Source organism: Tenebrio molitor, chromosome 7 (assembly GCF_963966145.1).
Source record: "Tenebrio molitor chromosome 7, icTenMoli1.1, whole genome shotgun sequence".
Classification (NCBI taxonomy): Eukaryota; Metazoa; Arthropoda; class Insecta; order Coleoptera; family Tenebrionidae; genus Tenebrio; species Tenebrio molitor.
Window position 1 is genome coordinate 9,806,678 of NC_091052.1, and position 13,456 is coordinate 9,820,133.

The 13,456-nt window shown below is 35.3% G+C and overlaps 1 protein-coding gene across 5 annotated transcripts in view; it reads right to left on the minus strand.

The window, feature by feature from the left end:
- The window catches only part of dpr7 (defective proboscis extension response 7), a 164,174-nt gene that overhangs the window by 8,682 nt on the left and 142,036 nt on the right, over positions 1-13,456 (minus strand). For all 5 annotated transcript variants that reach the window (XM_069053428.1, XM_069053424.1, XM_069053425.1 and 2 more), the window contains one exon: positions 1,734-1,944. In XM_069053428.1, the coding sequence (XP_068909529.1) occupies positions 1,734-1,944 (211 nt within the window). The remainder of the gene's footprint in view (positions 1-1,733; positions 1,945-13,456) is intronic.

Here is a 13,456-nt window from a genome sequence, read left to right on the forward strand (position 1 = left end):
AACCCCACTGCTTTAACTTTGTTAAAAATTAAGCATTTCGATACATTATTCAGTTGTGCAGTAGTGGAGAAAAAAGCTTTAACCCGGTGCATTTACAATTTTTACCGGACACATAATAATTATTAAAAATAAACAAAGAGTTTTATTAATTAGTAGAACGACAGGGGACCACAGAGAAAGCATGATCAGAGGTAGTACCGAGAATAAAAATGTAGTTGGCCCGGTTTTTGCCTCAAAGCTTCCGCACCGGTGTGTCAAAAAAGCCAAATAAAGTTTTAATTAAGCCGGTGTCTATTACAGGAAATGGCATAACAAAAATACGTAGGTGGGTATATTAAAATTCCTTTTCATCCCTCCACGAGAATTTTGACGCGATGTTTCCCACATCATCCTTTCCACGCTTTTAGTCGTAGACACACACCATCTGCGATCCCTTTTACTTTTCATTTATTCCAGATCCAATCTAGCCCTTAGAAACTTCATTTTCTACTGACTGAATTATGTTTCCTTATCTCGAAGTAATTACTCACGTTTCGCTCCCGTACTGCGATTATTTTGTAAAGTTTGGAACGTGCCTCATTTCTTGACTTGGCCCTTAAACACCCTTACGCAGCGTCACATGTGCCTCCAAATTTAGGTAATTCCTCTCACAATCGATTCGTACGAATCGCAAAAAAATGTGTTCGTTTTGTTTAACTTTGTATTGACATCGACTCGTTCTGTAAATATTGCACGAGATCGTTTCCTCTGTTTTACATCTCAATACGATCATTATCAGTCGCGAGGGAACGGTTGAAAATGTAGAAATGTCGAATGGATTTTTATAGTAAACTCCGAACTAGCTCTGTCAGCATAGTTATTCAATAAGCTACATTTATGTTGAGCGTTATTCGATAGCAAACTCCGGTCTAGCAGACTGTCAGAGTTATCCTTTTTTGAATTTTAACGTGACTTCCTGCAAATATCTATGATCCCATCAATACAGAGGGGTTAACGGTGTGTGTGTGGATGTGTTTGAACGGCGTCATGTTTACAGTCTTTTTGTTTGGTCTGTTTGCAGTATCGGGTTAGGAATAATGTATTGGATCGGTATTTTTTAATTCTGATTTACATTTCATTAAAATTCGAGGGGAATACATTTTCTGAATAATCAGTCGACAAATATTCTTTTTTGTGGTTGAAGTTGTGAGCTAATTGACCTCGTAATTAGGGTTACTTTGAGTAAAAATTTTAATAGCGCCCGTTGAAAATTATTCATAACGCAATTTGTGAGTAATTTTTAAAAGAATATGCAAAGTGAGTCCGCCTGCAGCATGCAGATTTGATTTGGCGTCTTGGAAAAAGTACCGACAGCAGCAAAAAAAAAATCGGTCCATCGAAGATCTGCCTACGAACACATAAAGCTCGGGTGAAGCGATATCGCAACTAATTGCAAGCTTTGTTCGAGCTCTTGAACGTAAAGCGGGCAAAATAATGGTTATGTTAAGGTTAAAGAATGTGTTTGATGAAACTAATCGACTCCTTCTGCCCAATTAAGTGTGGCCGTTTGCGGCGGCAAATATTTTTTCGTCGGCCACAAACAGTCGAAAATTCGCGGCGACGATAAAATATTATCTTGCGAATGTGTGACGTTTACTATGTGAATATTTCTGCTTAGTTGGGTAGAACGAGGCGTTATCTTGTCATTTATTTTTGGGATGGTAGTGCATAATATGGCGAGTGAGTGTTCTTACCCTCGACGTTCAGCATGATAGCGAGATTAATCTTGGGTTCCGTGTTCACCTGACACTCGTAGACGCCGGCGTCTCTTTTCTGCACGTAGGCAATGCGCAGATCCCAGTCGTCGCTGTGCTCCGGATGGCGCACGCTGAAACGGGCGTCTCCGGTGTATGTGTGGATGCTCGAGGTCAGGATGTGGAGGTCGCGTTTACGCATCCAGGATACCTGCAACAAAGTATCCCGAGGGCGATGAGTCTACCGACAATTTACACGGGACGCGAAATTAACAGCCTCTTATCGTCACGACGCAAATTCCACGCAGGATCGATGCGATTTCTTGCAGGTCACGAAACGCGACACCCATTCATTCGACGCCTTCGCTGGACGGTTTACCAGAAAGCGATTTCTTTGCCGCCGGGGTTCGGTTCAGGACGAGGTGGCAACGGACAGGAACGATTGTCCTTTGCAAGACAGAAACCGAGTGAATTTCTTCACCGGAAAAGTCGATCAAATACGCTGAATGTAAATACGTTTTAAAACACAATACGCGGAAGAATGGAAAGAAAAATAAGAACTTTCCATACGAGACATTTTTTTCTCTGAGAACGGCGCAGATCCTTGTGAATACAATAATCCACGGAGGACCAAAAAATAGGAATAGTAATAAATGTCTAATATTGACAGCGAACCTGAGAATATTATTGAAAATCCATTATCACACCACAGCCTTGGTTCGAATGAGATATACAGGTGTTTTTGAAATGCGTACACAAATTTTAACCGCGAGCTACTGGCTTCATGTAGAACTCGGAAAAAATATCTGAAAAATTCTATGTCAAAAAATAAAATGACATTTATTTTTTGAGCTACAATTTTTTAAAATTGCTTTTAGTTTTCTACGTTGTCCTACAACCTCGTAGGTAAAATTTCGGCACATTTTAAAAATAAACCCTGTATATCATGTTTTATAAAATGTACGGCAATACGAAGTAATCTATAGGAAATATGCTTTAAAACAAGGAATCTCCATTGGTGTACGTTTTATAAAATATGATATACAGGGTGTATTTTTAAAATGTGCCGAAATTTTACCTACGAGGTTGTTTGACAACGTAATTAGCTAAAAGCAATTAAAAAAAATTGTAGCTCAAAAAATAAATGTCATTTTATTTTTTGACATAGAATTTTTTAGATATTTTTTCCGATTTCTACATGAAGCCAGTAGCTCGTGGTTAAAATTTGTGTACGCATTTCAAAAACACCCTGTATACTAAAAGAAATATAAATATGTATTTATCAATATTTAATATTACGAGTGCTTATGAATTTATTATTATCTTGCTATAAGGTATTTCTCTGAAATTATTCTCCACAAACAACAAAATATTCGACTAATAATTACACGAGGGATTTACTTTTTTATCCGGTTATTTCTTGTTTTCAACGAAAACTCAAAAATTGGCAAGAAAATCTATCCCAACAAAGTTTTTAATTTTGTCAAATGAGAGTTTTTTGAGACAAATTTCTGGGAGATTCTAAGCGTTCTTTTATAATTTTTTTATTCTTAAATTATTAAAATACAAAATTATCTGGAGAAAACAAAGTTCTACGAGATAATTTGATGAAAAAATGTAAAATATCAGTTTCATTTTATAATAACTACATATTTGATCCCTCGTTGATACAAGGTGTCCCCGAAAAAGAAGACGAGTCCATAACTCCTTTATTTATCAGAGAATTTTAATTATTTATACACCAAATTAAATGGTTGTCAATAGGCTACAAAAAGGCCTAATAAATTTACGTATAGCTTCAAGGGCTTCAAGGCAAAAGCAGATAATACTTATTACAGAGAAATAAAATAAAAAAATTCAAACAATTAAATTCCTCAAAAGATGTAATTTTTGTATTGTTTTACAATTTAAGATGGTATTTGAATTGTTTGTGTTAGAAAAAATTTCTCATCAGAAGAGCGTATGTGTTACAGACTAAACAAAAAAATTTAATTTCAAGTACTTAAATAAATTATTTTTTTTCTATAGTACAAATATGTAGTTTTTAGAGTTTGTCACAATTATTATCGGAAAAAAAGAGCCTCCAGCTTCGATGTTAGAGATGATGAAATTTTAAAATAATTGTATCTACAGGTGTTTGCACGAAAAGTTCAGAAGGTCTTATTCTGCTATCACAATTAGAACATTTATTAAACTATCGACTTCATCTCATGGGAAGGTGCCAAAATTTTCGATAATTTTTGTAGTTTAGAAAATATTTAAATAGGTTTCAATTAATAATGTGGCTCTATAAATAAATTGATAAATTCCTAAATTAATAAAAATCCTAAACCCTTTTTACTCAACTATCGAAGCAAAAGAAGTGATGTGTTTTGATGCGAAGTATTTTATTTTTGTTTGTTTGTGCCCCTTTGTACACTAAAATACTAAACCGATTTCGACGGGACTTTCACTGATGGATGGCTCATTCATCCAGGCGTGACATGTGATATATGGCATCGTCCTGTTTCATCAGTAGTATAGACAAAAATTAAGTAGAGAGTTTTAGGTACGTACATTTTCTTGCATCTACTGGTGAATTCTCCGCAGTTGAAAATTTATAAACGAAAAATACACAAAGAAAATGTTTTATTTGTAAACATCACTATAAATCTATTTTTGTATTGGTTGAAGTGTCTCGCGTGGGTGGAGTGGAATTTCATCAATACATATTTTGTTCTTGCACTTTACCAACGAATTCCTGTTCGAATTCCGAGTCTCTTTAACCAAAACAATAAGTTATAAAATACATAATAAAATACAGTCGCAGGCAGAAAAAAGTGGGACAAGACTTATTAATAAATTTAGCTAAAAATGAGTTGGCTAAACCAGGCTTACTATAATAAATAAATAAATATTTTAATAGTAACCATAGAAAGAGTAAGAAGACTTACATTGGCGAAAAAACATTGTCCTACTTTTTTCTGTCCCTAACAGTATATACTCGTACCTATAGATCACTTTGACATTAGCAAGATTTTAAACAAATGTGACGTATTGCAGGCGTACCAGTTTATGGATTATCATGGAAAAAAAAGAAAATTAAGATAATTATTTTACATGTAATTGGATGTTTTTTTAATTGTACCTAAGTAAATGTTGAAATGTAATCCTTATTTTGGCTAAATATGGAAGCCAAATATACGTTGACAATGGAGTGAAAAAGTAATAAAAGAGTCACAAACAGACGATTAAAAAAACTTAATGGAAAATATCACGTTGAAAAACTGTTAATCATCGGTGTGAAAAGAATGGTTCGGATTTATCTATTCATGCACATCGCAGATTTTCCTACGCTTTTTAAGGAGATTATTTCCTTTCCTCGCTTGCAAAAAGTTGAAATGTTGAATTTTATTTAGTACCGTGAACGGCTCAGTTGATGCAAGTGCTTTCCGGATTTATTTCATCTCTTGATACTGAAAGATTTATCAATAAAGCCACGGCATAGCAAACAGACTAACTAGGGAAATTGATATTTTCTGAATCGACATATTCCACATCAGTTAACTCAACTAACATTGTGACAAAGTTATGTTTTATTATTTTGCAATTTATAAAATACACAATATTTGCAATTTTCACAGAGAAACGGACGCCATAATGATGGAAAATTTAAATAACGGACGCAATTATCTTTTTCGGTGCATCGTGCACAAAATTACACTTACAAATTAGTTATTGCAAATGTCAAATTCATTCTCTCGCATTCAAGAATGAATAAAAATGTGAAAACTTTTACTAAGCCCGTCGAGGATGCACTCCAGAAACTGCCATTTATAATTGCAATCACCTCGCCAACAGCCATCAGATGCACAACTGCACCAGGAGACGTCGCAAACACTTCGACGACCACGAGGTCCATTTAACTTTCACGAAATAGTTTAAGTTTGATGAAGATGTTCTTTGACCCTCGGCGGTTATTATAGGTTCATTAAGGAAACAGTCTTAATCGACAATGAAATTCAGAAACTTCCCTGACCTGATGTAAACTTGCAGTTTAACCCCACAATGTAAACTCGGTTCGGTGGTTATTGAAGACATCGGAGAAAAAGGATGAAACATGAACGAATGGCTGAGGAAAGGCGAGAGCTGCCATTACGGCGAGGAAATTCGGTTTCTGAGCCAATTCCGCCAGAAATTTACATCGTAAAACAAAATTGCGTTATGGCAATAATTAACAAGAAGTGAGGGGCGCGAGGACGCATAATAATCAGGAGAATCACACTCAATTACTGACTGTTACTTGTTTCGAATATTTCGGTGATCTTGAGGATGCTCTACTGGAAGGAACCAATTAGGCAACGTTCACGCAATAATTGACTATAGCAGAAAACTTCATTATAAATAAACTGTAGGTCCATTAAAAGTTTCCATGTAATAAAACAATTTTGGATGCAACACGCTAAACTTTTCATAATAAGGAAAGACTTGGAAACTTTTAGCTTTCAACCAAATGATTCTATTAATTCTGTTTATAGCCGAGACTAATAGCAAAATATCATGAGCATTTAATCTGGCGCGACAAAAGAGTACAGTCTAGATCCGGTTAAACGTAAATCATATTAGTCTAGTCGGGGTACACACAGACGTCATAAAAACCTCTGATTTATATTTCAATTTTGTCTTAGCCGGCTGTAAACGTAGCAAAGGTATAATAAAGTTGTTATCTTATAATTAAATCTAGCATTTACGTAGCGAAGAGATTAAATTTTTAAATACATTTTCGCAACAAAAATAATTTTTCCGAAACAAAGACTCGTGCATTGCCTGGCTACATTTAAAACGAAATTACTGAAAATGTAAATGCATCAGCGGCCTCGGATGTTTATTTTTCATTTGAAATTGTATTTTTCGTGTTTGTTTGTCGACATGTGAGGCGACTTCTCCCGGAAAATGCGCATTCGTGGCCGCAACTCCTGTTTGTCGACCTCGACAAAGTCGGATTAAGTCAAACATTAACAATCGAACGGTCCTGATTGAGCCGGGACGGGACCGCCGCAGCTGACACTGCAAAGATCCAGCAGTCGAAATGAGTGGCGGCATAATTAGCAGGTGGCGGCGGGGGCGGGTCGACTTGTAGGGCTGTTAAATGCAGGGTAACTTTAGGAGGAGCGTTGTTTTCAGGCTGTGCAAGCATGATTAAAAGTAAAAGCAGATAACGCCGGCTTGTTACAAAGAAGAGAAGAGCGCCATAAAGTTGCAGGATGCAAATGGGACCGCAGAGGGCGCGCCGTTAACAAGCAACCAGCAAACACCCACATCAAGTCGACAATGCAAATAAGCACACATGTCCAGGCTTTCCCTCAGATTGATTGTGTTTGTATGCTAAAACCACGTAAAAACAACCATATTTGGACAGAACAGAACTGTCAGAGTGATAAATGCCCATACCTTCAACAGTATATTTGTTCCCGAAACATTTTTATTTTCCTCACATACTCACAATCCCACGCAAAAAAAACACACCGACGAAATACAAACAAATTCAAGGGTTTCTGCCGGGACCGACGAAACATTCTAATTTCACCTCCACCCCTGATGCACTTGATGCACGACTTCGATCAAATTTTATATCAACCAGTCGTAGTAAAAAAGCAAGATGAAATTTGGTACATATACAGGGCGGATAACAAAATCCGTCGCGAGTTGTACAAAGTGATCAAAAAGAAAACAAATCAGAACAGGCGTTGCAAATTATCGGTCATGTCGTAGCGGAATCCTTTGGAAATAAGTGTCCAATGCATGGGCGAGACAATTTGTGGTTTCAAACGCTACTTTATAATAAATCGTATCTCATGAATTTTAGACGTTGGAATTATAATAGGGCACCACCACTGGTAAGCAGATTTTTCGGTGAAATGTCAAAAAAACGTTAATTTTCAAGCAACGGTGTCGATGTCAACCTTGAAAAAGTTTTCGATTTCGGTAAAGTTTACGGTTCTAAGCAACAATTATCCCAGAATAGGTGAAAAATGAGTTTTACCACTGAAGACAAAGCATTCATTATTACTGTCAAAATGATCAAAGATATGATTCAAGTTTATTTTGAAAATAAAATAATTATTCCTTTACATTAAAAGCGTACAGAAGAGGTTACCCTAATTAATCAAAAGAAAATTCAGCCAATGATAACCAAATTTGCATCAAAGTTTATTTTAACGAACGAGTTGAATACAACGTTTTTTTTTTGTTCGACGAGCCCCTTAAAGGCTCCAAATCGCTTAAAATCTTTAAAATTAACTTGACGTTTTGTTTTGACAAATTGTGACATTTATCAAAATCCGTTCACACAGGAGAAATTTCTCAAATTCTAACAATGTAGAACAAAATAGTATATTTCAAACCAAGGTAAGAAAGTGCTTTCTTGCAGACCGCAGGCAAAGATTATAAACCGAGCCGTAGGCAAGGTTTGTAAGTGCCTAACTTTCTTAACAAGGTTTGAATACTATTTTCTTCCCTACAGGCACAACTTCGTTGAAAAAAGCCAAAAAAAATGGTTATATTCCTGATTTTGAGAATTGAATAGTAGGCTGGGTTATTTGTTTAATTAACTTGTCATCGCATTTGAAGATTTGACGTTTTTTCGAAAATTTGAAATAAATAGGGTAAAGTAATCTACCTACCTAGCTTATCTGTTTATTTTCCAGATTATATGATTGATCTACCAACTTGCTTTATTGAATTGGCTTTCATTTATCAATAACTTATTTCACTTTCGACACTTTTGACATTTGTATTTTGGTACAGTTTTACCATAAATATTTCATGATTAACTTTCTTACCTTAGCGAGAAAGTTGAATTTTCTCACCTCAAATGAGGTATCCACAGCCTACATTTCTAACCGCTAGGGAAAAAAATATTTTTTTTAATTTAAATTAATTAGTTTTGCTTATTTTTTAAAGCAACATCTGCAGATACATATTGCCAACTATGTACAAAAATGTATGTGGCAACTGTGTGAGTAGGATAGACTTGACATTTCTTTAACAGTTCATAGTTGCGCAATTTTTAAAATTGTCAAATCAATGTGCAATGGTTTAAAAAATCAATGCACGCTTATGAAATGACATACAAATGTCAACTCCACCCCACCCACACAGTTGCCACATAAATTTTCGTACATAGTTGCCATACTTATTTATCCACAATCATTTTGTATCACCCAATACAAATATTGAAATTAATTTGTCATTTTTTATTACTTTAGCAATAATAAAAACAATCTTAAACAAGATCAATTTGTTGTAACGTCTTAACTAGGAAGAATGAATACGTTAAAAAAATTTTCAATTTTATAAAATAAAAGGAAACGTTTTTCGTGGTTCATTTTAGAGATGTAAGCGTAGGAAGAAAAATCAACTGAGACAGCTGTGGAGGATCAAAGAAATAACTACTAGAGCACTAGAGCAGTTTTTGGATATTTTAAAGACCAACATTGGTCAGTCATTGTGGCAAAATATTCTTGAAAATAAATTGAAAAGACCAATTGAAGACAATTATTTTGTACTGTGTTGCGTTGTTGTTTCTATTATTTTGCAACACAATTTAAATCATTTGAACAAACGAAATTTATTGTGAAGTGATTTAATTTTAATTTTCCCTGACAATTTTAAATTACATTGTTTTAAAGCCCCTTGTTTTTAGGCAGCCAACTAATCATGTCAATTTACATTTAGTTTATATAGAATTGTACAGTATTGCAGCTGAGGGAGATTACGCTACATGTTTTCATTCCAATGTCATTAAAGATGTTTCTCGCTCATATTTGAACTTCGTAATATACCTAAAAGTTTTTGTTACACACGAAAAAAATCATGAGACTTTTCCGTAGGTAGCGGTTTTATCCACAGGACCAATAGATTACCGGACTGAAATACACTGACGCAAACTTGACGGAAGAGTTTATTTTTGGATTTTTATAATAACCTCTTCCTCATCTTTTGATTGCATAAAACTTTAAACTCATGAAACTCTTTTGAAATTTGCTTTCGGCTTTATTATCTTCCTACGAGTTGATGCTTTTCTTGATGAGTTTCTTATCTTATTATTTGCAGCATATTGAATTTGGAAACCGGACGTATTCGTTGTATATTTTTAAAGTATAACGAGAAGAATTCGCGACGAAGATAATTGCGCTACACAAATACACACCGAGGACGACTTAACAAGCAACAGCCCTCTGGCTGTACAAGCTAGATACACAGGTTAAGTGGCAAGCTCCGGAAAATAGGATTTCCCCGGAATTCTGGTGTAGCCGAGCCAATTTTATTCATAACAATTTTAACTAAAACCGAAAAATATGGACGCACAACACCAAGAATAATTTACTCGGGGCCGATTATCACGTTTAAACTGGCGGACAGTGGCCGCGCGGATAATTTTAATACCGTCGACAGCGTAATTACCCCGACTGGTAATTATTCATTTTTCGGGGATTTTTAGATTTTATTTGCAACATTAGCCCCTGCAAATGCGCGTAATAACCATTCATTATTTCTACATTTAATAAAGTTTAGTGTCGCGATGTTAAATGCGTGTAGGGCACGAACTTCCAAACTTTCCCCAATAACGCTAAATCATAATTTTTCAAATTCTAGCGAAATGTTGACTTCATCTTCCAGTTCGTTTAAGGTATAATTCTTAGCTTCAACAGCGATTTCTCGAAGAATTGCGCGTAATAACGCCACCCCTGATTTTTTTTTTTTCAGCACTTCCGCCAACGTTTGCTTATTTTATCTCGTTTTTACGTTTCTTGCACCGCAAAGAACAATTAAAACTGCCCTCGCTGCCAAAAAGTTGCTTACTTTCCAGCGCAAAATACACATCGGCTAAAATTCTAGTTTTAATTAGAGCACTTTAGGCTGTTGAAAAAATTTCACACAACGTTTACACTGTTAGATCGAGCTTGTTCTGAATTTTTATTTTATTCATGGTAATCGACGCTGTATTAAATTGGACATGACACGATCAAAGCAAAAATGTTCAAATATTTGTGACCGCTGGACCTTCGTTAATGTCCACTTTGCGACTGAATTTGACTGACTCCAGTTTGCTGGGTCTTCAGTTAGTTTCTAGTTTCGATACCTGGAAAATTTACAACACCTTAAGCTACCTAACATTGCACTGCTTTACGTTTAAGTCAGAAGATGTAATAAGAAGCCTCGAGCTGTACGAGCTGCAAACCCGTTAAAATGTCAAACTAAATAAAGTTTTATAAGATGTTGGATGCAGTTGACATAATTTCATTACTTAAATAAAGCAGTTTCTTTCCTCCCGTTATGCCTTTCGAGAAACACTACATAAATTTCATCTGATAACCGTTGCGTCGAGTGAGAAGATGCAGATCTGCACCCTCAACACTGGTATTCCCCTCGTTGGGGGCCCAGCAGATCTATATTTATAATGGAAAGGACGATTAAGTTAATATCATAACCATTATCGCCCCGGAAAACGCCGATTTCTTTTAACGAATCCAATATCGACTTTGAGAACGCTTGTTTGGTTTTTGTAAGCAACAGCTGTTGGTAACAACACCCTAAACATCATTTGTTACCCCATTATTTTATAGCCCGGCCTCCGGATTAAAGAACATTTATTTCGGCCCGATTTGCTGCATTAACAAAGATTATTTTTTCATAAGGTCGAGCTGCTAATATGTAAAGTATTATTTTGCGAGGCTTCCTAATAAATTTAGGCAAATCAGATGCTAATTTTGCTAATTTGTTTTATGCATAAATAACACCTGAATTTATGCCCAACTCGAAAGCCTACAAGTTATTAAATTATGATATAATAAATCACACTCGGCTCTGCTGCAAATCTTTTTTGAACAGTTGCATTAATACTGTTCCACTCCATATTTTGTGGCGTGTGCTGCGATACACTGTCTGTCTGAAATTGGTTTCTATTTCATCAATCTTCTCTCGTGATAATGACTATATGTCATCGAGGTAATGATATGTATGTTATCTGATATTTGCACATCCCGAAAATAATATTCTATTTGCCTCTGAAACACATCCAAAATTCCTTACCCTTCTTTGGATCGTCTCTCTAATAAATATTGTTATATCGTACTGGTCTGGATAAGAGTAGAAAAATATGTTACAGAAAATTGCAAAGGAAAATGATTCACAATCACTTTTGTTTTTATTTGTTGTAAATTTTAAATTTGATACTTTACTAAATAATTCACGGCATCTTGCTTCAAAGACGCGCCTAAGGGGTTATCACCCAAATTGAAATTTCCCCACCGTCTTAGAAACTTGCAAAAAAATTCTACGAACTCTCAGTACCTAGTACTTTTTTTAAATCAGAAATGTCAGCAAATTTCGAAATAATTGGAAGATTTATTTTCATTTTTTAAAGCTTCTTACGTCTAGGGATTGTCTGGTCTTTATTTTTCTTTCATTTTCTTATTTGTTGCTGTCAAATTTTCTTAAATAAAGTTTAAATCAAAATGAAACTCTTCTGGCGAGAAAACAATAAGTCTGCCGAGACAAATGTGAACGACCGACATCGGTTAAATACAAAAGCCCTTTCCTGTTTATTTTTAGCGATGAAACTTCAAATATTTTTCTTACCAGGAAGAATCAGATTCGTTATCTGTGGCTATTCTAGTTTGGCAAATGAAAGGAAAAGCTTCCGACACTTTGAGAAGAGTATCAATGCGGAAATTAATCAGCTCATGTTTTGTCAGAAGATACGTTTGTCTCGATGTTGAAAAAATCAGTGAAAGCGGAAAATTTATATTTCTCGATTATCGATCAGCACAATTAGCCCACTCGTTATGTTTGCATCATTAACTTTGCACTGCACAAAAATTAATTGGGAAAATAAATCAAAAAGACATCATAAATGAAACACGAATCTTTTCCAGAATCTTTGAAACATGATTCAGCCAAGAATATTTCCCGATAAGTAGATTATGATTGAATTTTGTTTGAATGTCACGAGCTTCCTGAGCGGTAAAAGCGACTCCTTCGAGTTGTTTCACTAACACAATTTTACAAAAACAGAACAGTCTAGTGTAGTTTTTCTTTTTATTCCATTTGCAAGATTGTGTAAGTTTCGAGTCAACTTTCAAACTGTGGAAATTTAAATTGGAGGTTTGACTGGCAAAAACCTTTTGCCTCTGTTTATATGGAAGATTAACCTGGAGTTAAAACAAGGCTGAAATACTTTCACGAACAATACTAACAACAAATCTAGGATTATACCAACTAGACACACAACAAGTTAGATGGCGGGTCCCGGAAAATGGGATTTTACACCGTAATCCAGGTGCAGCCGACCCAATTTTATTCATTACAACTTTCAAATAAACTCCATTCTGGCTTCGAAGTTATTTCTAACAAATCTGACCTCGGTGTAAGATTAACGCGGGATTGAATACGCAGTCTCACTTTTGGAATTAGCTCAAAGATCAAATGTCACCAACGCTAATTAGATTCGAAGACGCGGATGTTGTCGACGAAACGCAATATTTTCGAGGATGCATGAAACACAACTACCTGACACGATTCATTTTGTGTTTTCCCCCAGATATTATTTATTCAGTTGGTCATAAGTAAAATTTCAGTGGAAACAGCGGGACATTAAAAATTCATAGATTCAGGCGAAACCCTGCGTGCAGCGTTATTACGCGAATTAGTTGTGTTTTATTGTAAATCTAAACGAGTGG